Source organism: Acinonyx jubatus, chromosome B3 (genome assembly GCF_027475565.1).
Source record: "Acinonyx jubatus isolate Ajub_Pintada_27869175 chromosome B3, VMU_Ajub_asm_v1.0, whole genome shotgun sequence".
In the NCBI taxonomy this organism is placed as follows: domain Eukaryota; kingdom Metazoa; phylum Chordata; class Mammalia; order Carnivora; family Felidae; genus Acinonyx; species Acinonyx jubatus.
In genome coordinates this window covers 118,600,430-118,628,100 of record NC_069386.1, presented here as the reverse complement: position 1 = coordinate 118,628,100, position 27,671 = coordinate 118,600,430, and the positions used below count along the sequence as shown (strand labels likewise).

General features: G+C 48.1%; 1 protein-coding gene across 12 annotated transcripts in view; it reads right to left on the bottom strand.

Annotated features, from left to right (window-relative positions):
• The window catches only part of IFT43 (intraflagellar transport 43), an 82,866-nt gene that overhangs the window by 25,162 nt on the left and 30,033 nt on the right, over nt 1–27,671 (bottom strand). For 10 of the 12 annotated variants that reach the window (XR_008299535.1, XR_008299536.1, XR_008299537.1 and 7 more), the window contains one exon: nt 416–448. The exons of the other annotated variants lie outside the window; for them this stretch is intronic. Coding sequence is in view for 3 of the 10 variants with exons in the window: in XM_015071611.3 (XP_014927097.1) it covers nt 416–448 (33 nt within the window). In the remaining 7 variants the exon portion in view is untranslated. The remainder of the gene's footprint in view (nt 1–415; nt 449–27,671) is intronic. 12 annotated transcript variants of the gene reach the window in all.

Below are 27,671 nucleotides of genomic sequence, written 5' to 3'. Positions count from 1 at the left end.
TGGCGTCCAGTGGCTCTGCCTTTACACTCTATCTTTGCCTAGAAACCTTCTTTCTCTCTCTTTGATGGAAGTCTTAGGAGAAGGCTGGGTTTAGAAAGCCAGTGCTGCTTCTTCCCATCTGTACCAATAAGCAGAACCCATGGGTCAGCACTCTGATACCTGGACGTCCGATTCTAAAAACCACAGGGTGGGAGAGGGACGGGGACGTCAGTGCCAGGGTCCAGACCTCCGGCTGAGGAAGCAGCATTAACTGAACTCTTGATTCAACGTGCATAACTAGAGGGGCAGACTGCGGTCAGATGTGTTCCATTTTCTAATGTTAAGTCCAACAAAGGCTGAACGGATGATGCCCGCGAAGCCTGCACGGCTAGCAAAGGTCCCCAAAGGATGCCATAAGAATATGCTGGGAACATACTCTTCTATTTCTTCAGAAGCCCTCCTTCCTGACCTGAAAAACAGAAAAACAGGGTTTGTGAGAACCCACTAGACTCATGTCTTGGTGGGGTATGGAGGAGAGGGGGTTTCAAAAGTGAGGGCAAATTAGCATATTCCAAGTGCTTTATTTATCTGTATTTCTCTTTCTAGACCAAGGCCTATAACCCGCATGAGAGAATTATAGATGCTGTCATGTTTCTCTATTTTACTTTATTTTATTTTATTTGTATTCATTTTTGAAAGAGAGAGAGTGCACGAGCAAGCACAGGGGAGGGGCAGAGAGAGAGGGAAAGAGAGAGAATCCTAAGCAGGCTCCGCACTGTCAGCGCAGAGTCCGACATGGGGTTCGAACCCACAAACCACAAGACTGACCGAGCCGAAATCAAGAGGCAGACGCTCAACTGAGCCACACAGGCGCCCCTGTACTGCCTAGGCTTGTTTCAGTATAACTCCAACTGAAATCGTTGAGTTTAAGGGCAGACTAGGAAGTTCAAAACGCAAAAGGATAGAGACGATACGGTGCCCTCCTTTCAACAATTAACAGACCAATTTATAGAACACTTTCTTAGGATTGAGGCCTTGAGTCTTAGTTGGAGCTTTAGTTGTTAGCATGTGTAGCTTCCCAGGAGCAAAAATGGATGAACCAGCAAAACAGATCAAGCTGCAGGCTCTGGGCCTTTCTGTAGCCTCCACCTGAAGAATCAGAAGACCCTGTGAGTGATGTTGGGCAAGTAGTGCCCTTAAGACATTCCATGATAACAGGAAGCCTAATTATACAGAAATTTATCTAAGGCTGTGGTTCTCAAACTTCAACGTGCATAAGAACCATCTCAAGGGATGCCTGGGTGGTTCAGTCAGTTAAGCATCTGACTCTTGATTTTGGCTCAGGTCATGATTTCACAGTTCATGGGATTGAGCCCCGCGTCGGACTCTGTGCTGACAGTTCGGAGCCTGCTTGGGATTCTCTCTCTCTCTCTCTCTCTCTCTCTCTGCCCCTCCCTTGCGTGCACACTCTCTCTCCAAATAAAGAAATAAACTTTTTTTTTTTTTTTTTAAAAGAACTATCTGGGAAGCTTATTAGACATGCAGATCACTGGACCTGGCAGAGAGAACTTTCTGGATCAGTTGCTCTGGGAAAAGGGGAGCTCGAGGATATGCATTTTAAACAAATCCCCAGATAATCCTAATGTAAGTTGATCACTACTGACACTGTGAGAAACACTGATCTAAAGTCTTCTAAATGAGACTGACAAAATGTTGACAATTATTAAAGCTGGGTATTGGGTACATGTTGATTACTTTTCTGTATGTCCAAAAATTTCCACAGTAACAAAGGTTTTGTGTGTGTGTGTGTGTGTGTGTGTGTGTGTGTGTGGTGTGTGTTTTAATGAATTCTTGCAAGTCAGAAATCAACCACCATGATGAACATGGGCACAGGGTGGTGGCAATGTCATAATGGCCAAGAGCCAGGATGCATGAGAAGGCCTTCAACAGTGCTGGGCCCACTAGCCTTGCCAGTGGAGCTACATGAGAACCAACCCACAATTCCCTTAAAATCCAAACAACCCCCACCCCCATCCTGAGTGTAATTAGAAATTAAGCCCAACTTTAAATAGGTTAGTTTCCATGAAATTCGGACCACATCAACTGCACTGTTAAGGAAGGAAGAGGGGGAGGGGGGGAGAGTTTTGGCTGCTGCTGGCAAGAAGAGAATGGGTAAGAACTGGATGGAACAACTCTAAGGGGATCTCTCAGGCTGTAGTTTTTGACTCTTAAAGAGAAAGTAAAGAGACTAAGCAAGCAGGGAGGGCCAGGAGGGCACGGGGGACAGAAAAGGTGGAAGGGAGGCACCACAGGTAAACTGCAGACGGGTGCCCAAGGCATCACCACCAATGTTGTTGCTGGAGGATATTTGTCTTCAATACTCATCTGAGTCAAGAAAATCCTAAACATAGAGCACCTAGCAGCCACCAAAGCCACCTGTTTGTGTGGGAGGACAGAAGGCTCTACTCTCAGCTCATGTACGTTCCCAGAACCACTGCCTCTAATTGTCCTGGTGAAATTGAACTTTACAACCCACCATCCAAATGCCTCAGGAATACGTCACCAACAGCAGAAGGGCTTGGCTGAATACAGGGTCAGAGAAGAACAATGTGATTAAAGAGGCCAGGCGGGCCGGCCAGCACCTGCATTTTGTACATCAGAGACATAGCATCTCTGATTACCCCGAAGAGTTGTGATTATATCGTCCCTTCCTAAGCAACGTGCCATGGCCAAAGTAGCAGTGATTTTGTCTGAAGGAAGCAATAATGGCACCACTAATCTTCAGGGGAAGGCTGATTAGCTGCCATTTATCTACTCCACATCCAAACGGGGAGGAGTTTCACATTCAGCATAACTGCTGCTGAGTTCACATCCTACTCTCTCTTACTCCAGGGTGGCCCAAGGACTCCTTCAAAATTTCATTTCACCCCATGAGGAGGAACAAGATCAAAATGGAGCCCTTGGGGCACCTGGGTGGCTCAGTCGGTTAAGCGTCCGACTTTGGCTCAGGTCATGATCTCACGGCCCCTGGGTTCGAGCCCTGCATTGGGCTCAGTGCTGACAGCTCAGCGCCTGGAGCCTGGTTCGGATTCTGTGTCTCGCTCTCTCTCTGCTCCACATGCCTAGCACTCTCTCTCTCCGTCTTTCAAAAATAAATAAACCTGTAAAAAAATAATAAAAATAAGAATGGAGCCCTCAAGAACAGAGAGTGGGGATGCCCTCGGGTGGCATGTTCTCTCGTTCTCTCTCGTTTTGTTTTTTTCCCTCTCTCTCTCTCACTCTCTCTGCCTGAAATAGCAGATTCTGGGCAAGCCTTCTGCTCAGGATAGATGGAAAGGCCAGTGGGAACTTGGGCAAGGCCCTGGAGAACGGACCAGGGAGTGCCTTGCGTTTGATAAAGCTGAGCGCTTTCTGGCCTTACCTAGGAGCGTGTCAGTTTGTCTGGACCACACTGGTGTTCATTTTTGTGTTGGTTTCAACATGAATTTGTTGCCCACACTGGGAGATTTTGTACAAAAATCCAGATTTCTGAGTTCTTCAGAGACAAAGCCTGCGAGGCCGGGCCTGCATTCCCTTACGGAAAACTCAAGTGAAGTGTGGCTGTGACGAGCCTGAACCCCCAGCCCTTCCCAGCATAGGGTTGGGGCGGGTGGTCAGGAGGAGTGTCTTTGTCATTCAGTCTGCACTGCTGGCTCTCTTAGAGTAGGAATTAAGAAGCAAGAGAAGCATTTCCCGGAGCTTCGCAGCTACCAAAAGCCAGAAAGCAAAAGGAAGGCTAAGTGGGAAGAACGTCTTAGAAGTGACAGCGTACGTGTCTTTATGGAAATGTGAACACGCAACTAACCCATACGTGCACCTCAGTAACAGAATTTAAGGTGCCGTTTTGATATACGACCCCACCCACTTCGCAGATCTACTTTACCTGCCTGGTCCCCAAAGGCACCTCCAGTCACACATTGACAGAGTCCGGCACAAGGACACAGACTCGAGCACAGTGATCTTCCAACTACAGGTCATGACCCACCGTGAGTCATAAAATCAATTTAGTGGATCATCGCCAGCCTTTCTGGTCTTTTCCTTTTTCTTTTTTAACAGCATAGAGTAGAACAGAAAAGAGAGTATCCTGCAAATAGTAAGGGAATGTATTACATAAACATTCCCCCCCCCGCCCAGGTTTATAAACAGACAAACCCAGTCATGAAGTAAAGTGTATTTTTAAATTGTCGGTGACAGGTTAAAGAGAAAAAAAACCAACAAAACCCAAACACCGTGGTTTATCACAGCGCCATAGGGTGGGGTAACTAGAGAAGGATCTGGGCTCCCACAGACTGCGGGGAGGTGGAGGCTGAGGTAGAGGACGGAGGGTTCCGGGGCATCTCCTCCTTACAGACGTACTTCTGAGGAAACAGCGTGACCGGGCCCAGCCTCAGCGTAGACCGTCCACAGGGCTGTAGTCGGCTGTGCCCTGGGCATCTGGTCTCTTGCTGCACCCCCGGCGCACGTGCCTTCTGTCCCAGAAGTGGCTCCTGAGGGGGGCGCCGGCGGGGGAGGGCTGGGAGCCCGACCACCTTCCACAGGAGGAGTCTCCCTCGGTGTTCTTCACCTCGCACTTTGCCAACACTAACGCCAGCTCAGCCCGGCTCTGGGGATGAGCTCGAGCGGGTTTCAGAGACGCTATGTGACAGAGGCGTGCGCTCCGTCCAAGTCACGGGGCGAGTCAGTCACGAGGCTGACGCAAGAAACCCCATCTCCTGACTTGCACCCTAGATTCCAAACACTCTGGCCCGGGCCTTTTCAAAAGCGGGTACCCGCTGGCTTTCAGACGCACCTCAGGCCCCCGGACACCTGTGTGCGTTCACCATGCAGACCGTCCGTTCCTGACTTGCCACACTTACGGGAGGCAAAGGCGGATACAGAGAACTAGAAAGAATCCTTTACCACGACAGCTCTCAACCAGCGGCGCACAAGAGAATCACTGAGTTTTTTTGTTGTTTTCCCCAGTGTCTATGTGCTGGGCCTCACCCCAGGCCCCCCGAGGAAGTAATTTCCAGAGACGGGACCCGGTCACACGTATGAGAATCAGTGCCCTGAAGCTCACTTCAGCCAGTGTGCTGAACGACAGGTACTGAGCAGCAAAACGGAAACCCTGTCGCCTTATGCTGTTGAGTTGCCCGCTGTCTTCTAACACCAGTGTCAATGAACTCTGCCTTGACCTGAAGGCTGAGGGGAGGCAGGAAAAGCCTTCATAGCTGAAGCCTCTGCTCCTGAGGGATCCTGAGCTGGCTCTCCCGAAATTCAGACAAGATTCCACGGTGCCCGTGAAACCTGAGCAGGCACTCTTCGTCTCGGCAGGCCCAGAAGCGGTTCAGATCCGATTAGAGATGCTTGTTCAATATTCAAAATGTAGAACACAGAGGTTGCTGAACCAGCGCTTTGAAAAGTTAATTAAATGCCAGGTTTCTTTTGAAGAGCTACTCCATCACTGGCTGATTGCTTTGGCCATTTTGCAGAATGAAGCTTTAGCTCTGGACAATGACAGGAATGATCTCCTTCACCTCCCACCTTGTGAAGACAGGGCGACAGGAGTAAGGGCACTCTGGCTTCCTGCTCTCCCGCGAGTGACACAGACATACCTGGTCGGTATCCCTACCTCCATTTAAAGCCTCGTCTTCAGCCCGACCCTCAACCAATCCCTCCTGGTTACTGCCCTGCTTCCCTCGGACTCACACCAGGTTTCCTCTCCTCAGCTCCACACAGAGACCTTCACCCCTCAGGGAGAGGCCCATTCCCAGGCCGCGCTCCCACGAGCCTGTCACAGGAAGGCTGGCCAGACTGATGATATCAACAGTTAACATTTCCTGAGCTTGTTGGGTGCTGCGCAATGCTATTATATTATCCTTACATATATTACTATCCTATAATACTATATATTCTATGTAGTATGATACAACATTATTGAACTATCACATTATCTCTTTTGATGTGCTCCATTTTACAAATGAGACAAGTTCAGAGAAGTAAAGCAGCTCGCCTAAGGCCACCCAGCTAGAAAGCTGTCGGGCCGGGATACAAGCTCTGGGGCGTCTGGCACCAAAGTCCAGTTCTGAGCCCTTCCACGATAGAAACACGTGGGTAGTTCTACACGACAATGGGGACACGCAGCTAGTTCTACACGACAATGGGGACACGCAGGTAGTTCTACACGATGGGGAATGCTTGTCCCATAGACTGTGCTTCAAATCCAGCGACTATTTCCCACCACACACTTGCAACCACAGCAGGACCGCATTTTGGCCTGACGATCTGGTAGTTAACGCCGCCTTAACTCTTCTGTGAGACTTATCGTGTATGTTTTCTTTACAACTGGACAGCCTGCACGTGCCAAAAAAGGAGACCCCACGCAGCTAAGTCACCTTTCCCTCCACACACGCTCCTTTCCTGAGTTCTTTTGCTCAAATACGGTTCTTTTCTCTCGGCATTCACAGACCACACTGCCATTCGATGGGCATGACTCGGGCAGCCGAGGACCGCCTGGATGGCACTGCCCATCCTGTGACCGCGGCCACGCGGGACCGCTACTGAACCCTGGGGCCTTAGTTTCCTTCTGGGGCTCCGTGGTGAGGAAACGCTGCCACGTAAAAAGCCTCCTGCCTGCAGTCCGTCTCCTCTGTCCTCCCCGCTGCGGCAGCGAGAAGGCCTCAGCTGCTGCTTACACAGGTTACGTGCTGAAGGGTGAAAGGCAGCCCTAATGTAGACATCATCTCAGTTAAAATGTTTCTCTCGAGTTTAATGGAATACTGCAGAGATCTAAATGGAGATAAAGTACCACGGCTCAGAGAACAGCCCGGATGCTATCTTTATGCAGCATGACAATGTTCAGTGGTTAATTAGACACCGTTAACCTATTTTAGCAGGGGACATAACTGGGATAAATGGGGGGAAGTGTCCTTGAAGTCTCTTAATAACCACAGCACACATTGGACCCTAGACTCACCTTCCTGCTGCAAGACAGTACAGGCTTAAAATAGACCAAAGTGCCAGGAATCTGGAGGCCCGACTGTCCCAGGGAAAGGCCCTCTGCGAGCCTAGTCCCTGGGGGCCGCGGCCTCTGATCCGGATGTGAAGGCTTCGGACAAATGGTTCACTAGTGCAACTTGTTGCCTGGGAGAAAAAAGTTAAAGCCACGGTGTGTAGCCCACAGGGTTCCCATGACGAAAAGAAGAAAGTCCGCAGCCAGGGGCTAAATTCATAAACGCTTGGCAAGGGGAAGAGCAAGAATGAGACACCAGCTGAAATGGAGCCAAAGCTACCTTACATTTTCAAAAAGTATCACTCTTCCGGAGGAAAAGCAGCCAAAATACCATTTTCTTGTGAGGTTTTCTGTTTTCGTAATTTTTAAATTTTTAAAAATTTATTTCTGAAAGAGAGAGAGCACGAGTTGGGGAGGGACAGAGAAAGAGGGGGACAGAAGATCTGAGGTGGGCTCGGTGCTGAGAGCAGTGAGCCCGATGAGGGGCTCAAACTCGCAAACCGCGAGATCACGACCCGAGCCAAAGTCAGGCACTCGACCGACTGAGCCTCCCGGGCGCCCCTCTACTTTCATAATTTTTCACTGTCCAGTAGAAATCTCACAAGTGCCTCCAAACTTCACTGAGGTCAATTCCACCAAGGCATGAGAAAAGGGAGGTAATTTGTCCCAGATCATACACATCACTAGCACATCAGAAACTGAGGCTCTATTTTATGAACCCCGTGACCCACAAAAAGAGCCTTCACAGGGAAAACCCAAATCTGGGCACAGGAGACAATGTCACTATAATCACGGCCACCGTGTCTGTTCAGTATCAGGCTGTCGACTGGGCAGCTGGGGTTCCTCTGCTCTAAGATGACCCTGCACCTATAACACTTACTAGAAGTCAGAGATCTGTCATGCAATTTTGCTTCGCCACAAGGTTTTTCCTCATCAAAATCACTCCTGAAAGTTAAAGCCCCCACTGTTTTTCCCCTCGGTTCCTAGTTCTTGCCATTCGTGTGTCTGGAGTCTGGCATATATTTGTAGGTATTGTATTTCGCCCTTGTTTTAAAGACAAGCAAGAATTCCTCAGCACTCAAATGTTGGCACTCTGGGGTTTTAGGTCATACTATATCATATTTAGCTTCTGCTGGTATCGTCCACAAGGTGTTCAGTAGAAAGATGAAAACGGATGTCCATGGACTACCAAGCCTTATCAAATTGAACGCATAGTGAATTACAAGGCAATTCCTGGGTGAAGTTTGCCCCCTGCTGGTCAGATTCAAAATAACATCTTTGTTCTGATGCAAATTCTAAAGGAGCATTTATCAGGAGGGAAAAAGGTTGAAAGTTGTAATAGCGAAAAATAATTGTGGGAACATATAAAATGTATGTAAATGCCTGATATCAATATGCTAAAGAATGGAAGAATTGAGAACTCCATATCTTTGGTGTCTCAAACGAACATTATTTTATTGGAACACCTTACTAGGTAACTTTTGGCATGACTAGATGTTGAGATTTGGGGATCTTTTGCTCAGGATTTGACAATCTGGCTGGAGAAAAGAACATTCTAGAAATAACAGTAATACCTCCAGAAGACATATGCGGCAGGGCCTGAAAAACTACCTCCGCCCTCCCTGTGCACCTCCTACGGGAGGAAACGGAGACAAGGAGTTAGTTATTAGAGCAACCGAAGTTCCAGCCCTGGGACTAGCCGGACACAGAGCTGGCGCCAGAAACCAAAGTTCCCACTCCTCATCAACTGCTGGCCCCAGTTTACCGGGACAAGTGAGGTAGACGGAAGCAAAACGTCACGGTGGCACCAGAGATGGAACTAGCCACGCCAGTTCCAAGAGTCAGGGGAGACTTTCCAGAGGGCCTGCCCGCTGAAAGATGAGCAGGCTTGCGGCAGGTGGAAAAGCCCCAGGCAGGCTCCTCCTGCCGGAGGACACAATTCGAATAGAGGGAGGAGGGAAGAGGGAGGAGGGAGGAAAGGGCCAGGTGTGTTCGGGAGACAGCGGGGGATCTGGGGTGGCCGACATGCAGACGTGTTGGTACCGATGCTATAAAAACATGTGCACGGGCACCGGTCAGGCATCAGGAGGGAATCATGGGCCCGGACATATGCATTTTTGCCGGGTTCCTTTTGTCCCTCCAAGTTATCCAAGCCCAGAATTTAAAGAGAGAGGAGGTGGCAATGAAGTGCGGCTCACCTCACACCCTGCGTGGCACGGGGGCACGCGAAGGGGTTAGGGGCGTGAGGCTGTGTTCGCCCTCCGGCTACGGCAGCGGGTCGCAGAGAAGTACGGCTGCACAGGCTTCCCAACAGGCTGTCATTTCCAAATGCCACCTTCATGGGTTGTGCGACAGCCGTGCGCTTTCTGTGCCTGCTTCATATTTTAAGTTGGCTCCTTACATTTACTTTCGCAAACTTATTTTTGAGAAAGCTTTCCATCCTCAATGGAAAGCTACCATTACCAGGCAGACAGAAGGCTAACCGCGAAAAACAAGAGTTTTTTTCAACATCGCAGAGTTTATTTTATCGTAGCTGGGTATCGCCGTCTGCCAAAAGTCTGACCTACAGTGCATTCTTTCTCTGTTAGGTGGACAGATTAGCAGGGTTAGAAAGGTGCTAACGATATAAGAGCTGCAAACAGGGACTTTCACTGACCTGACCAGAGGGACCGGAGGCTAGTGGCAAAGACTGACGGCGCAGCCGCACGCAGTGCCTGGGAGGTGGGACTGGGAGGGCAGAGAGCAAAACAGCACAGGGCACGGGGGCTGAAACAAGAGGCAATCATGGGTCCACAAGTCGGGGGCAAAATTTTACCGGTGTTTCTGGAAATCTGGATTTCAGTCCATTTTAAATCACTGAATGGGCTGCGTCTTTTGCTTCTCCTGGAGAGAATTTTCCGCTCTGTAATGGAGCGACCTTTAAACATTCCCTTCCAGCCACTTCCCCACTGTTTTCTCTGCCCCTCTGTTATATCCTGTGGTTCCCAAAGCCCCATGAATACATTCAGACTCAGCCAAGTGATGAGGTGCTCCAAGAGAAGGTGACACATGCCATTACAGGGGACCCTCTTCCAGCTGGCCATCGGTATGCCAGGCCATCGAGGCAGTGCAGGGCCACCGTGTGGGGCGGCTTCCTGGAAGGCTCAGCACCCACCCCGGTGCCCTCCTCCTATAGGTGAGCGAAGAACACCCTGGCGCTTCTAAACATGGCCTCTCCAACGAAACCAGGAGAGCCCAGTATAGCCACTGGTGACCAGCTGTGGTGAGAGAAGAATGGGTCAAAAAGCAAAATCCCTGGCACACACAACAGACCAGGAAAAAACCTAGATCGTGTGACGGGGTTGTACTCCGTGCATATATTCATACCCACGGATGCCCAAGCTGCTGCTTCTGCACCAAGACTGTTCTTGGTTGTTTCTCCACAAAGAACTGAAAAGAAAAGGGAAGGGCTAGGTATGACGTTCACACATGCACTTCATTTTTGAGAGACTGAATCCATGACAGGGAGGACAAGGAGATCACTTCATTGATGTCAGGGGAATTTTAACCAGTGCCTGGCGTCCCTAGTCACCTCCTCCTGGCGTTTCCCTGCTCAAGCTGCAGAGCTGCGAGTGCCCCTCAAGGGACTAGCTGGCTTGGGGTCCATAACTTTTTTCTCTGAAAGTTTTTCTGTTCAACCAGATTGTTTCATACAATCAACACTGCATTTTTGTAAGGGTCCCAGAGGATTGAGGCAAAGGCAATTTCATGCTAACAGAGCTATTGCACAAATACTATAGTGCATGGCCTTTCCGTGAACTTGATAAATGCATGCACGGGAGCTTTGTGGACGGGCATGGCTGTAGAATGAGTGGCACCTCCTATTACACTAATTAGCTGTATGACCTTGGGCAGCAGGCCAAGGTGACATGTAAGGGCTTCTCTAACTCTGAGATTTTACACCTGAGTAGCTTCACCAACCCCAGGCCTCACTGTCTCCATCTGTAACATGAAGGGGCCATGACTTCTCAGGTCCCTCCCTGGCTCTGTGAATGACACCGACCCTGCCTCTCCCCGTCCTGGCCCCACCCTCCCTGTTCCCCATTTACACCATTCATTCCTTAGTCTGACCACCTTCCCTGGAACTGGTTTATTGGGTCCCCAAATTTCAATTACTGGGATGTGCTGGTGTGCAGATCCCAATGTCAACATGGCAAGAAAAAAATAAACAAGGAAGGAAGGTAGGAAGGAAGGGAGAAAGGGAGGGAGGGAAGAAGGAAGGGAGGGATGAAAGAAGGGAAAATCTCTTTCTTTTAGTCAATCATTTTCAGGGACAATAAACACAAGCTCCCCTCCTACTTCAGAACTTAGTACATTTCCCACTGCAGTCTTCCCTTAGGGGTTGTCAAAGCAGCCACTACCCTCCCAATCACACAGGGCAGTTTTACTTTCCCTTTACCCCCCTCTTCTGAACAGTTAACCCCCTCTTAACATTCCCGTTGGTTTCTTCCTGCTCACTGACTCCTTTCTACTTCCTTTCCCTCCAAGCAGCTGGAAAGAGGTATCTCGTATTGAACTCTCCAAACCTCCAAATCAGGCTTCTCAGAAAGTAGCCCTTTGTTCTCTGGGTCCCAGGGGACTCGCAGCCCTGGGCTCAACCACATGGGACCCAGCCAGCCAGCCTACGTGTGGGTGCGGAGCTCTGATCTGGGGCCCTGATTTGAACACTGGCTTAAAACCAGTGGCTGCGCAGGGCTCTGGAGTCCGGGGGTTCAAAGCAGAGTTTTACCATTCACTAGGTGTGTGCCCTTACGCCAGCCACTAAAAAACCACAAAATTGGTAACACCACATTCTGCTTCACAGGGTTGTTCTTAAGAATCAAATGAGCTTATAATCCATGCCAAGCATTTAGTGTAGTACATGGCACACGGGAAGTCCTCTGAACAGTGGCTGCTGCCCCCATTACTATCGTGACTACTGTTATTATTACTATGTTATTATTCTGACCCCAGTCTCTACTCCCTATGCTGCCCATGCTCGACATGTTGTCCTTCTCCTCCTTGGTCCTACCGCTGAACCCCAGCCCCGAGGTGGGTGCTGGCTGGCTGCCCAGCTGAGTTGCTTCAGGCTTTTTGCTTCTAGATCCCTTGTTCCCCCTGCGCCTGCTACCCCTTGCTGACTTGCCTGGAGCCCTCAGCGGACACACCCAGCGGCCCTCCCTCACTGCCTGGCCTGGTACCTCCCACCTCCACACGGGAAACATTTTGCCTGGCTCCCAGGCCTGTCTGCCAGCTGGACACTGCCCGCTACGACGACATGAACTTCGCCTCCAGTGTCAGCCTCCAGGCTTTTCAGCAGGCACCCTTCTCATGTTTCCTGTCTCTTGCTTTACTTTCTCTGCCTCTTGGTTCCCTTCTCATTACCCCTGTCTAAAATGCAACTTTTGCTGGCTTTCAAATCCTTTTGAAGGGATTCTCCACTGCTGGGGAGCTTCTAGAATTAGGTGAAATTGTTTCTACGCTCCTTAGCACACTTGACCCTCCATATCACACAATACGTTCTTGGGGCTCCTGGGTGGCTCAGTCGGTTAAGTGGCTGACTTCGGCTCAGATCATGATCTTGTGGTTAATGAGTTCAAGCCCCACACTGGGCTTTGTGCTGACAGTTCAGAGTCCGGAGCCTCCTTCAGATTCTGTGTCTCCCTTTCTCTCTGCCCCTACCCTGCTCATGCTCTGTCTCTGTCTGTCTGTCTGTCTCTCTCTCTCTCTCAAAAATAAATAAACATTAAAAAAATTCATATCGCACAATACATTCCTTATGGTAGGACAGTCTCACCCAGTGACTTCTGTAGCTCCATTTGATGGGGTTGACCACAGAAAACAAGTCCTTTCCTCTGGATTCAAACCCCAATTTTGTTTGGGGCAGCAATGAGCCCAACTAAAGACATTCAATTCCCCAGCCTACTCCACACTGAGGGGTGGGCATACACCACATTTCTGACCAATGAGAAAGATGCGGCCATCCCTGGAAAGCAGATCTTATTTCCTTTCCTCCAAAAGACAAATTCCCGCTAAGAAAGAGCCCTCACCTCCTTCACCCTTCACCAGCCTTCACCCTCACCTCCATGTCATTCTCTCTTCTTCCTACCTGGAAAACAGACGTGAGGGCTGGAGACACAGCAGCCATCATACAACCATGAGGCATGAACACAATGACGAAGGCCCACGTGTGAAGGATGGTGGGCAGGACGATGGAAAGGGTTCCGTCCATGTCGTTACCACCGAACTGCCACACCAGCCCAGGACTGTGAAGCCTGGACCTCTTGTTTTCTGAGACAAATTGCTTTCTGTTTAAGCCTCTGCTAGTGGGGTTCCCTGTGGCTTGCAGATAAAAATGCAGCCTCAACAAACACAGCACATCCAGTGGCAAATGAGAAGTCATCCTAATTGAGAAGGAACACAGATCCTGTGGAAAAACCAACCTCACACAATCAGATTTAGTTAAGTTCTCTTAAGAGAAAGCAAGCATTTGAGTCAGATACAAGAATAATGCACTCTCAGAATAGGAAGGAGCAATGTCCCCAAAGTCTGCTGGGGAAAAAAGCCATCAAACTTGGGGAGAAAAGGTGAGTAGACTCTCTCTACAGCTTTGTCTGGTCTAAAAAGACAACATTCTGCCATGGAGAATGGAGCTAAGACAACCTTTAAGAAGATGACTCCGCATAGGGAGAAATGGGTGTCTTTTTACCCCTGCAAATACCCCAAGCTCATACCACATCAACAAGGCATTCAGAAGAGGTGTGATGTGTCCCTGGCACCACTGGTCACATACCTGTCAACAGTTCAGCGGCTCCCTGTTCTCCCATGTGCTGGAGCTCAAGGTCCTGTGCTCCAGCCCATTTTCTACCTCACCGTCTGCTGCCATCTCCTTCTCTAGGCAAACCCTGGGCTGTCGCCAGCCAGTTCTGTTCACTCCAGACCGACTGTGGACATTCAGTCTGCATACACCCGGCCCCTGTGCCTGGAAGGCCTGCCCCCGCCTCCGTGCTTGTTAGCGGTTTCATTTCAAGGCAACGATTCCCAAACTAAAGGTTTCAAGTAGCCATCTAGAAAGCAGATTTCAGAAGTTTAAACATACTTTCTGAGTTCTGGAGGGCCCGGGAGACCACTCTGTTTTAACGCTGAAGAGACAGGGCCCCAGCGTGCTGAGCTAGTGGGACAGGCTTACACTGGCCCTCTCCTCCTTGCTCTCGGTTCAGGGCTCAGTGAGGAGAAATCTCGTACATGCTAAGGCTTATCTATTTGGGATTTCCTAGAATCAAACTCCAGTGCTGAAAAGGGAATTCTGGGATCATGTAGTTCAAACCCCTCAGGGGAGCCTCCGCCCCAAGAGTCCACACGACTGGCCTTAGGCTGACATGGCGAGTGGGTGGCAGAAGGGGACCAGGACACAGGCAGAGGTCCCGACTCCTAACAGGTGCATGGCGAAAGGGTGGCCCTAAGAAAGGAGGGTGACCAGAATGAGCTCAGGAAATGGCCACCAAGGCAGACACCTGACCGTATTTGACAAGTACTTGGAGCACCCTGCTCTGGGCTGAAGGCCTCCTAGATTACTCTGCCCTCAGCCTCGAAGGGGAGTCACAGGCCCGACACCAGGGGCGGGGCTGCTGGGCGCACCGGTAACTAGAGCCGGCTCTCGAGCTGGCTGCCTGGGAATGGATCCAGTTCTTGGAGGGCACCGCAGGGTTAGAAGGAATGATCATTTCCAATGCCTAATTGAACTTAATGACCAGCCTAATTAGGCCGTTTAATGGCAGGACTGGCACGGCCTTGGCTCGTGCCCCTAAGTGCAGGCTGCATCCTCCGTACTCACCTTCCCAGGGCCAGGCGGCTGGCTGGAGCTCCGCTCTGCACACAGGTAGGCCAGAGGAGGTTAAGGGCAAGCATTCACTCCCTGCCATTCTTCCCACGGGCTGAACATGCTGGAGCTACGTCCAAACAGCCCTCGGGGAACGTCTGCTGGGGGTCTACCACGTGCAAAGGCACGATATCAGGAGCCGAGGGCATAAAAATGGAAGGAAGCGAGACACAGAGAACAAGAGCATGACCCCGCAGTCAGACTCACCTGGGTTCAAGTCCTGGCTGGTTCCTTACTAGCCATGTGACTTTGAGCAAGTTATTTAACTTTTCTGAACTTCTATTTCCTCATCTGTAAGCTAGGATAATAATAGTACCAGCTCCTGAGGTTGTTTTGAAGATAAAGCAAAACAACTATGCTTAGGACAGTGCCCAGGACAAAAGCCACAATAAATAGTGTGTGTGTCTCATCCATTCAACAAGGAGGGTGGGCAAGATATGTGGGCTACCCATACACGGGTTCTGCAGTGGGGCCCCGGAAGGCAGAATCTGGATCAGAGGGTGAGGCTACAAATTTCCTAAAGACAAGTTGTTGACAAGAAATCAGGGGGTTGGAGCACCTGGGTGGCTCAGTCGGTTGAGCGTCCGACTTCAGTTCAGGTCACGATCTCACGGTTTGTGAGTTCAAGTCTCGAGCTGGGCTCTGTGCTGACAGGTCAGAGCCTGGAGCCTGCTTCGGATTCTGGGTCTCCCTCTCTCTCTGCCCCACCCCCCCTCGTGCTCTGTCTCTGTCTCTCAAAAATAAATAAATGTTAAAAATAAATAAATAAAAAAAATCAGGGGGTTGATAATGGCATATAAATTAGAAACAACCTAAATGCCCACCAACAGAGGAATAGTGCATCCATACCACAGGATAGTAATGTAGCAGTTAGAAAAATAAAGAAAATCTACCTGGACTAAAAGATTTCCAGATGTGCTGTTAGGTGAAAAATGAAAAAAATTTAGGAGCAGAACACCCTTAGCATGATCCTATTTATGTTAAAAAAATACACACACACACACACACACACACACACATATAAGCATATCTATTGTATACAATTACATATTGAATATCTATTATTGGTAAAAAAATAACCAAGGAACTGTTACCAGTAGCTACTTCCAGAGAGATGACTAGGCTTGGACAAGATAGCGGCTTCAGGCAAATTTAGCTTTATCTGTCTTGTTTGAGTTTTTACGTCATTAAAGTGCTTTTGGTTTGTTCGCACGATTTAAAAAGTCTTTGTAAAAACATATGCTTCCATTCAGTTCCCCAGCAATGGAGGGGTTCACACAGACCCTGCACCAACACTGCTAGAGATGCTAGAATTTGGGGCACCTGGGTAGCTCAGTCGGTTGAGCGTCCAACTTCAGCTCAGGTCATGATCTCCCAGTTCCTGAGTTCGAGCCCCACGTTGGGCTTTGCACAGACACCACGGAGCCTGCTTCGGATCCTCTGTCCCCTTCTCTCTCCGCCCCTCCCTGGCTTGTGTTCTCTCAACAAATAAATTTAAAAAAAGAAGAGGCACTAGAATTTGACAGGAGATGGGATGAAACTGGCTCTAACCTTCTAGCTTCAAACTTCTGCACTAGGTGATAATCCAGAGAGACAAAGGAATACTCCACAGGACGCTGTGGGCGTTTGGGCTGTTGTTATCTAAGGGATACTCCTGTAGGCCTATCATTTCTTTCGTGACCTTCAGAGACCCTTCTGCTTTACAATCCTACCCCCAGCTCTACGAAATGAGCAGCTCTAGTCGCAGGAGAATTTGTACTTCTGCAAAATGAGAAATGACAAAGAGCCACAAGTCAAAGCCTTCACTCACAGGACATGTGAAGAACCCACTCTAGAACCACTCCTGGTTTTCAGTTACGAAAATAAAATTCAACAGTAGCTGGACTTGTTAAGAAAAGCTGAGGGCTTGAAAGGAAGCTGAGAGCAGCTTCAGGGGAGGTGGGGATCAGGGCCTGGACTTTGTAGTCTTTTGGGAGGGCCCCCTACAGGCCACCACACCACACAGGCCTCCCTACAGGCCGTCGCACAGGCAACTGGGAAGCAGTTCTGTTGACCCAAGCCCTTGGAAACAGCCATTGGATGCTGTCTTTCCCCTGGTGCACAAACGTAGGCAACAGGTTTACCTCAAGTCACCGCACGTGCTCCTCCCCTCCTCCCTGGGTGCCAGGTACTCACTTCTGCTCCAGGGAGAGGACGGATTAGGGCCACGTGTCAGGGAGACTGCTCTACTTTTCACAGTGGGGAGTGAGGTGGCCAAATGCTACTCCACGTGGGGCTTACGGGAACAGACTGCCATCACCTTCAATTGGGAGGCACTTGACAGAATTGCAAGATTCCAATTATTTCATATTTAGTCATTTGCATAAGTAAATTGGTTTTGCGACACCAGACGAGCCATCCAGGGCTCTAACCTGTAGCGACTATCACTCAGAACATCTCTGCTTGCTCTGAACAGAACATCACTGGATCAGGCTGAGTGGAAGTGCACGAAAATGCCTCCCCCCCCACCCCCCGAGAACCTCAAAGAGGAAAAGGCTGATCCATGCTTCGTATCTCTTCCTTAGCCCACGGGGTCTATACGAACCTTACCTCCAGGCTTTATGAGACTTTCCAAAGGGTCATGTGATGGCTAGTACATGAATCAACGTCGGAAGTCTGCTTTCCACCTGGGAAAATATCACCCTATTGGTGGCTTATGATTGCTTTTACTGAGATAGGAAACTTTGGAGTACTACGTAGCCCTTAAAAGTGAGGCGGTTCTATTCTGTATTGAGATTCTTAAGGTCACCAAGAAATACTGTCATATGATAAGAGAAAAACGCAGAGGAGATAGGTTACCATTTATGTGAGGGGTAAGAGGATATATTAATCTATATTTTTTGTAAATGCACAGAGTATCTTTGGAAGGATACTGGGGAACAGTCAGTGGCTGCCTCCAGGAAGGGAAACTGAGTGCCTGGGGGGGGGGGGGCGGGCAGGGAAAGAGAGATGTAGCTTCCTACCATTCTTCCTTACCCTTCTGTGCTAGGCATGTTTCTAATGTATTTAAAATAAATATAATTAAGACTCACTAGGAGTTCTAATGTCTCAAAAGATGACACGGGGTTATACAAGGAACTCAGACGCAGGAATCTGTATGAAGGGGGACGTTAGTGAGGACCTCACTGCTGTGTGCTGCAGGGCCGAGTGGGAAAGAGCAGCTCTGCTAAGTCCTGTCATATCTGCCCATTATTCTTGCTCCTTCCCACCTACCGGCCACCAAGGCAAATGCGATCTACCAAAACGGTACAAGTGTGTGAAGACAGGAAAGGCCTAAGGATAGAGTGAGCTCGGCACAGTCCACACTTTCCACTACTTCAGGGAGGAGACTTCTTTTTGGTGAGTTATTTCAACGAACACGGTCCAGGTGTTCTTTCCTCTTCAGATCCTACTGAACATACTGGATTTCTAGCAACAAACAATGCAATTAAATTCTAATTAAAAAAACAAAACAAAACAGGGGCGCCCGGGTGGCTCGGTCGGTTAAGCAGCCAACTTCGGCTCGGGTCATGATCTCGCGGTTTGTGGGTTCGAGCCCCGCGTCGGGCTCTGTGCTGACAGCTCGGAGCCTGGAGCCTGCTTCGGATTCTGTGTCTCCCTCTCTCTCTGCCCCTCCCCTGCTCATGCTCTGTCTTTCAAAAAATGAAAAAAATGCTAAAAACATTAAAACGAACAAACAACAACAACTGTGAATTCTCCAAGTTCAGTTACAATGGAAATGTATGCAGACCTTCCTTTATCAGCTCTCTGTCCAGGCTCTGAATGTAAGTGGAGAGCAAAGCCAGCAAGGACTCTTCGGGGAGCCTACACAGAACAAGCAAATGTGCGGTGTACATTTAAGCCATCTGTTGTTGCTGAGCCCCGAGGCTACCTTTTCTGAATCTGCTGTATCTTGCAGGCCCTACAGAGGAGACGCGTACATGCAGGAGAAGGCACGTGATAGAAAGGTGTGACAACTATGCAGGGGGCACTTGTGGGCATCTCCAGGGACAAGGCACCTGAGCCCTGGATACAGCTGCTGGAAATGGGTGCACAATTCGCTACTGAGGACTTTCCCTTCTTACCACCTCATATGCGACGGCCTCATCCGACTTCACCCAATCGTAGACATTCTTCTCTAATGGCTGACCTCACTGAGAACCAAGTAACTCTTCACCCATGGTGCCCAGGACCCCTGGTCCAGCCATACCGATTCTGGGTTTGCTGTGACTGAGGACTGCAGGTGGAAAATAAATTCTCCGTACTTCTAATCCGTTTTGTTTTTCTTGAAAAACTAAATAAACAATATTATGTTTACTGATGAAAATCTGAAGGTCAAGGATTAAGATCTTTTACTTCGGTGGACCGAGGGATACTTGGTCTCTCTTTAATTACTGTCTAAAACTCACTCACTGATCAACTGTGTACTGAGCACCTAAATGTGCCAGGCACTACAGACTCAGAAGCAAAAAATATAGGCAAAAGTCTCTTGTAAAGTAACTGTTTAGTAGTTACTACTAATGCGAAGGCAGAGGCAGCTGCAGCTCTCTCACAGTTCAGTAAAAGAGAAAAACTCAAAATAAACAGAGAATGAGAAAGAGCCATGGGGGGTAAAACATTACCCGGCAAAGTGTTTGATGTACTACCCTTCCAACTTTCCTACAGGTTTGAAACTTTTTGAAATAAAGATTGGAGGGAGCAAGGAGGCAGGATTATAAACTGTATTTCAGGCAGCCAGATAATCGGCAAGAGAAAGTTCTTTATACAAGAAGTTTTCTTAAGGGGAAATTGGAGAATCACCATTTGCCATCCTTCGATTGAAATCATGGCTCTAGGCAACGATCCCCAATGGACACCGTGGCCTCTAGGTGGGAGTCTGGTGGGCGATGTGAAATGCGGGGCACGCCCCTGACCCCGCTGATCAATTGCAGCCTCGTGTCACATGGACCGCCCGCACACCTGCTCCTCTCATGCCTGCCTGTGCCTTCGGATGTGATGTCGCAGTGTGGGCACAGCACCACTTGCCAAGTATTCCTGCCAAAAGAGCGAGCCTGGATCTAACCTGCAGTTAATCTAGATCTAACTATCAGCTTCACAAGGAACATGAAGGACAGAGGAGCAAGCTAAACACCATGAGCAGGAAGCAATGAGCCAAATCCTGAAGGTGGGACATTCTATGAGACAAGTCTCCCCCCCCCCCAAAAAAAAAAATCAATGGCATGGGGGATAAAAGGGAGATGGGGGGCATGTTGCAGAATGCAAGGAAGACTAAAGACATCTGGTAACTAGATATAAGGTGTAGACCTTGATTTGCCTTCTTACAATCCAACTGTAAAACAACATCTTTGAGACAATGGAAATATCTGAGTATATGAGATGGCATTAAGGAATCATTTTTAATTTCGAAAACCATGATAATGGGATGGCAGTTAATAAACAAAAACAGTCCTTATCAGTTAATAAAAATTACCTGCAGCAGGAGAGGAAGGAGGGAGGGGAAACAATGACATTCTTTCTATGTTGTCAAGCTTCTCTAGTCATCCTTGACCTTGTAGACGATAAAAGATTTTTCACACCCATATGTGTACCTTCTTAAGACTAAATAACTACATCATATATCGACATAAAACCCAGTACTATATATGTGTGTGTGTGTGTGTGTGTGTGTGTGTGTGTGTGTGTGTGTGTACGTGGATATATACACACACACACATGCATATTTCCTTCATCTTTCTCAAAACTTAAAATACTTAAAACTCGGGGTGCCTGGGTGGCTCAGTCCGTTAAGCATCTGACTTTGGCTCAGGTCATGATCTCATGGTTTGTGGGTTCTAGCCCTGCATCAGGCTCGCTGCTGTCAGCACAGAGCCTGCTTTGGATCTTCTGTCCCCCGCCCCTCCCTCCCTCTCAAAAATAAATAAACATTAAAAAAAAAAAAAACACTTAAAACTGTCATTTTAGTGGAAACCTGAGGTGACAGACAAGACTGCTCATGGTTACACGCGACCAGCCTCGGGGCCCTGGCAACTCTGGGTCTGGCCCAGAGGCAGAGCACAAGCATCTGGGCACACCTGTGCTCCCAGTGCAGCCCAGGGCACACCAGTGGTGAAATTCCAGCTAACCTACCCTCCAGGCTAAGAAACTGACTTCTGTGGGACTAGAAAGCCTGTTACGATGCTAGTGTGAGAGGACAAAACGTGTTTGCAACTGTGCTTATAGACCTAGGTGCCCGGCAGCTCTGAGTTTTTGCCTTTCACACTTTTGTAGCCTAGTAAGAATGAACTATTCCCTGCTAACACGAAGGTAGAGAGACTCCGGTATGGCAATGACACAGAGGGAGAGAGGACAGAAGCCCTTTAGTATTCTTGGAACATCTGTGCCATTAAAAAGAGAGAGAGAGAGAGAGGGGGGGGGGAGAGAGGGGGGGGGAGAGAGAGAGAGAGAGAGAGAGGGAGGGAAGGAGGAGGGAAGGGGGCAACCTCAGGACCAGCACTCGGCTGTTCTCCCGCCATCTTGATGTCCTTGACGCGTGCAGATGGTGTGGAAGGGCTGGCACCAGAACAGCCCAGGAGAAGGAATGAGCGGCCAGTGGAGATTTATGTGAGGAGAGTGAGATGGACAAGGTAAAATTGTCAGGAGGAGTTGTTAGAAAGTAAAATATATTGTGACAATTCCACTCCCGCCGTTCATCAATAAGCTGACAGATCATTTAGTGTCAATTAGGAGTGATAGATGGACAAGTCCCCATGATCCTGGGCCAAAATTAATGGCTGGGAGGGAGAGGGTGATTGAAAATGACGGCTGACATTGAGAGCAAAGTCCTGAAAGTCCCTGAGGGGCCATTACTTGCCTCATTCCCTTGCAGATCAATGCAGGGACAAACCCAAAAACAGACACTTTGAGACAAAACTTAATCACTCTACCTTTCCTTCCTCTCTTTACCAAGTCCGGTTGCCTCTTGTTCAGCTCTGTTCTCCATGGCCAAGTCAGCGACCCACAGGCCATGAGGGCCCCACCTCAGGCAACTTCAGAGTCCAGGACAGCCTGGCTCCAAGATGGAATCTTCGGCACGGCTGTGACTGTGGTACCGGGAGAAGGGAAAGGTAGTGATCCCAGGTCCCATGGGTCCCATGGAATTCCTGAATACAGCCCTTTCCTGTGGCTCAGGAGTGAGCACATGAGTTCCGGCACCAACATCTCTAGCCAGTGTGGTGGTTGACGCACGGTCTGCTCTCTACCTTGGGCGGTGGTGACGCAAATAAAATAATCCCAGAAATTCGTATCCCTTGACTATGAGCTCCCGGATCGTGTCTGCAAATAGGTCTTCTACTTCCCACTGGCAACAACAGAGCTGTAGACCTCTGTCAGCCTCACTTTCCTCCTCCTTCCCTTGTAGAGGGATATCTACCTTAGAGAATGGAACCTACCCAAGAGAGTCGGTGTAATGCACATATAAGGGGCAGCTATGGACTGAATGTTTGTGTCCCCCCCACAAATTCACATGTCGAAACCCTAATCTCTATTGTGACAGTGTTTGAAGGTGGGGCTTTTGGGAGCTAATCAGAGTCAGATGAAGTCATGAGGGTAGAGCCCCCAGGGAGGGATTGGTACTCTTATAAAATGAGGAGAAACACAAGACCTGCCTCTCTCTGTGTGTACACACCGAGGAAGGCCACGTAAGGATATATCCAGAAACAGGGCCCTCAGTGAGGACCAGACCATGCTGGCAACTTGATCTCAGACTTCTAGCCTCCAGAACTAGAAATAAACGTGAGAAATAAACGTGTGCTGTTTAAGCCACCCGGTCAAGGGCATTCTGTTCTAGCAGCCTGAACTGAGTCCGTGCCATTATTATTATCCTTTCAGAAGAACTTAAGTCGAGTATTTCCAGTGTGAATTTTCTACTCTAAGCAGACTGACAGTAAGGTTACTGCCCCCCCCAACACTTCTGCCAACATGTCCTTGAACTACAGTGCTCTCCTCCCGATCCTCTTTGTGCGTGAGAATCCACCCAGTGAGACCCCCATCTCCTCTGCAAGGGACCCTGACCACTGTGATTACTCTCTTCTCTGAGGTCACATCACCAGTGTTAGCCAGTCTGTTTCTCACTGGCGATGTGATCCTTTCACCATTTTTGTGAATGAAAATGCCTGACCCTGCAATTTGAACAGAAGCTCTTGCAGGGCAGGGGGCACTCTGTACTCCCTGGGGTGCCCTGCAGGAGCAGGAGCCCCTGTTTTCGGACCCGAACAGGCAGCTTCTCAATGTAGCCCAAGAACGGCCTCTCTCACCCTTAGTCAGTGCCCATCCTCTTCCTGCCTCACATCTACTCCGCCTGCCTCCTGAGACCAGCTCTCCTTTGCTCCAGTGAACTCAACAGTGTACCTTTCTACTTTGAAAAAAGAAGAAAACCAAGAGGCCAATGCAAAATGAACTTCCCCCAATTCCCTACTCCCTGAATTCTTCTTGGTCACTTACCCAACTTTTCCAAGCTCCCTATCTTGGAGGAAAAACATCCTCGCCTCCTTCTGTCCAAGGTTAATTAATCTCTCTTGGAAGGTCCTATCCTTCCAAGGATCTGCTTGGTCAAATCCCTATTTCACCTGCAATCACTCTTTCCCCACGTATAACACACACCATTCTCAACACAAACTACTTTTTCCAAATACCGTCCCATTATCTCCTTTCTTTCTCAAGGAAGGAGACCAGTTCACCATTTCCCGCTTCAATTCCTTTTCAGCCGATCATCTGGCTTCTGCCCCAGTGCAAATCACAGTACCACTTTTTCAAAGGTCCCTAGTAACCTCCAAACAGCCAAATCCAAGGCTCCATCCTTGACTTCTACTTGCGTAGATGATCCAAGTTGCACCTCTCTTTTGACCTCCCTTCCAGACTCCCAAACTGTGGAAATTATCTATGTGGACCACCACCAGCCTACAAATCAGGTTTCTCCTGCATTCCCTATCTGACGGCACCACTACCCAACCAGCCATCAAAGCGAGGCGCCTTGTGGTGACCCTCCCCTCCTCCCTCCTTTGCCCTACCTCCAACCAATGGCACGTCCGTGAACTCTATCTCCGAAACGTCTCCAAAGCTCCTCTCCTCTCCGTGCTCACACCAGTGCCCTAGTTCAGCTCTTATCATCCTTCATACAGACTAGTACCTTCCCCAAAGCGGTTCCAACCTTTCAGACCTCCACTTTCCACACTGATAGCAGAGTGGCTCGATCTGATAGCAAAAACACTGATGCGATCACTCATATGTTCAATAAACAGGCACTGAGCACTTATTATGGACCGGCACTATTCGAGGTACTGGGCATAGGTAAATCAGTGTGTGTCTCCTCTCAAGAAGTTTACATCACAGTAGAGAGAAACACACACGTACATGTATGCATATATGTCACATGCTGACACATAAAGCAAGAGATGGGAACACAGAGTGACCAGGGTGCTACTTTATATAAAGTGAGGTCAGGTAGAGCCTTGTAAGCCACGGTAAAAGCTTTGTGATGTACTTTGACTATGGGGAATACCACTGGAGAGTTCTCAACAGACGTGAAATGATCTCACTTATGTTTTAAAAAAGTCACTCTGCCTCCGTAGAGATAAGACAGAGGGAGGCAAGGATGAAGGGAGGAGACCAGTCAGGACGTTCTCACTTGAGTCAATGCTAAAAATGACGGTGACTGTAGCCAAGCACTGGCAGGACACACAGCAGATGTATTTCATCTGTAGACCTGAGCCAGTTTGCTGACAGACTGAACATGAGTTGAGACCAAGAGAAGGGTCCAAGAGGATTCCAAAGTTTATGGCCTGGGAAATGGGGAAGAGAAGAGTCACCATTTACGGAGATGTGAGGGAAACTCTGGGAGGTACAGGTTAGGGGATGGGATGGAAGGGGCGGCAATTAAGACGACTGTTTCAGACGTGCTATGACTGAGTTGTGTCCTCAAGTAGAAACATCACGTGGATAACTGGATGTTCAGGGAAAGGCCTGGAGGGATATATATTTTGAAGTCGTCACTGTGAAGGTGATAGTAAAACTCCCGAGACTGGGTTGAGATCGTGCAAGAGTGAGGGTTGACGCCGAAGAGAGGAGGTTCGAGGAGGAGGCCTAGGCCCCCCAGCAGCTTCAGGACTAGGCCACAGACCAAGGAGCCACGCAAGACAATACTTTGAGAAGTAATATACGAAATGGAAAAGCATCTTTTTCCAAGAGCAAGCTGATCTGATCTGGAAAAATCTTTAATACGTACATTGATACATTCATTTCATAGATCCATTTTTGAGATTCTCTTTTGTTCTCTAAGGAGCAGATACAGGATTTGTCTCATCTCCATACTTCAAAATAAATTCCAGCTATTACAAGCACTAAAATCTCCTAATAGCTTAGAAAAATGGGGCTACTCTCTAAGACTCTCACTAATACTGCAGTGTTACCTTCTTGTTCTCGCTTAGCACTGAAAAGTAGTGCTGTGTTCCATAAGGCAAAGAGCGTGGCATTTACTGGCATACGAACAGACAGAAAGTCCACTGGAACAGAGTAACAGGTCCAAAAGGAGACTCAGGTACAATGATGGAGAATACGATAAAGATGTTTCTAAATTCCCTGGAGAAAGATGCATTTTTAAATAAATGGCGGGGGGGGGGGGGGCAATAGCCACTTCAAAAAAGATTAAACCTGAATCCATGCTTTATATCGTAGGCTAGAATTAATTCCAAACAGATCAGAGATCTGAATTTTTAAAATGAAAGGGTGTGGCTGTGTTCTGGTAAGACATGATCTATGAAAACTGGCAGCTAGCCTGTGGGTCAAAGTTTGCTGAATCCTAATGTATAGAAACAAAGAAGAATAAATTAAAATTGCATGTGTGTGTGTTTAATTCTGCAAAAGAAAGAAAAAGACAAGATAGGAAGGACAGACCAGAAACTAATACAGAGGTTACTGGATGGGGTGGATGGGAATGAGGAGGAGGGAATAAGGATGGGAGTGAGGCATCTCTGAGTACGTGTTTCTATGCCACTTTGATATGATAAGAAGTATACAAAATGACCTGTTCTTGCCCGAAACCTACAATTTGAACCTAACCATGAGGAACCAATCAGAGAAAACCAGAATGTATGACATTCTGTAAGACAACTGGCCTGGACTCCTCAAAAAAGTCTGGGAGAGCGGGGGAGGAACTGGAATTATTTCAGATCAAGAGAGAGATTTTAGAGAAGATAAATTTATCTTTAACTGCACTTATCCGGATAGATTTAAATAAAAATGATTTTAGATAAAGAGGTAGAACGACTCAACACAATGTGTGAACTCTGACTGGATCCTGGAGCTATAAAAGATATTTGGGGACAACTGGGTAAATTTAAATATAAACTATATACTAACTGTTAATTCATTATGAAATTACTTGGATATGATAATCATACTGTGATTATCTGGAGAATGTCCTTAATCTTGAGAGATGCATGCTGAAGTATTTAGAGGTGAAATGTCATGATGTCTGCAACTTGTTTTCAAATGATCCAGAGGGGGAAACGTGTGTGTGTGTGTGTGTGTGTGTGTGTGTGTGTGTGTGTGTGTGTGTAAATGAAGGGAGGAAAAGAATTAGAAAAATATATACTTTGAAGGCAATAAGTGCTGAAGGAAATTTCTCGACAAGAGTTAACGTCTGGGGGGCCTGGGGTGCTCAGTCAGTTAAGCAATTGGCTCTTGATTTTGGTTCTGGTCACGATCTTACAGTTTGTGACATCCAGCCCCACACTGGGCTCTGTGCTGATGGCACAGAGCCTGCTTGGGATTCTCTGTCTCCCTCTCTCTCTGCCCCTCCTGCGTTCTCTCTCTCTCCCTCTCAAAAATAAATAACCTTAAAAAAAAAAAAAAGAGTAATGTCTGTGTTTCAAGAAAAAGAAATTCCTTTTCCAAGTATATCTCAAATAGTTAAACTTGAAAGCTGGCCATCCTGCTGGTGTAGTAAATATTTTTTTTCTGGTTTACTTCCCATCAAAGACTTAGTGCAAGGAATTAGAGACCAAAGTGGTTTGTAATCCTGCAATTACTAACCAGCCATTCCATTCTGTTTAGAAAGTTACTTTAAGAACACAGAATGAGGGTCAAAAGGTACAAACTTCCAGTTATATAATGACTTAAGTCATGAAGATGGAATGTAAGCGTGGTGACTACAGTTAATAACACTGTATTGCAGGGGGCGCCTGGGTAGTTAAACGTCCAACTTCGGCTCAGGTCATGATCTCACGGTCTGTGGGTTCGAGCCCTGCGTGGGGCTCTGTGCTGATGGCTTGGAGCCTGGAGCCCGCTTCGGATTCTGTGTCTCCCTCTGTCTCTGCCCCTCCCCTGCTCACATGGTGTGTGTGGGTCTCTCTCTCAAAAATAAATAAACATTAAAATATATATACTGTATTGTATATTTGAAAGTTCCCAAGAGAGTGGATCTTAAAAGTTTTCAGCACGAGAAAAAAAAATTTTTGTAACTATGTATGGTGACGAATGTTAACTTGTACATTGTGGTGATCATGTAGCAATAGATACAAATAGCGAATCATTATGTTGTTTACCTGAAACCAATATAATGTGTGTCGATTATACCTCCGTTTTAAAAAAATTTTTTTAAATGTTTTATCTATTTTTGAGAGCGTGAGCGGGGGAAGGACAGCGAGAGAGGGAGACGGAGGATCTGAGGCCGGCTCTGTGCTGATAGCAGCTAGCAACTCACAAACTGCGAGA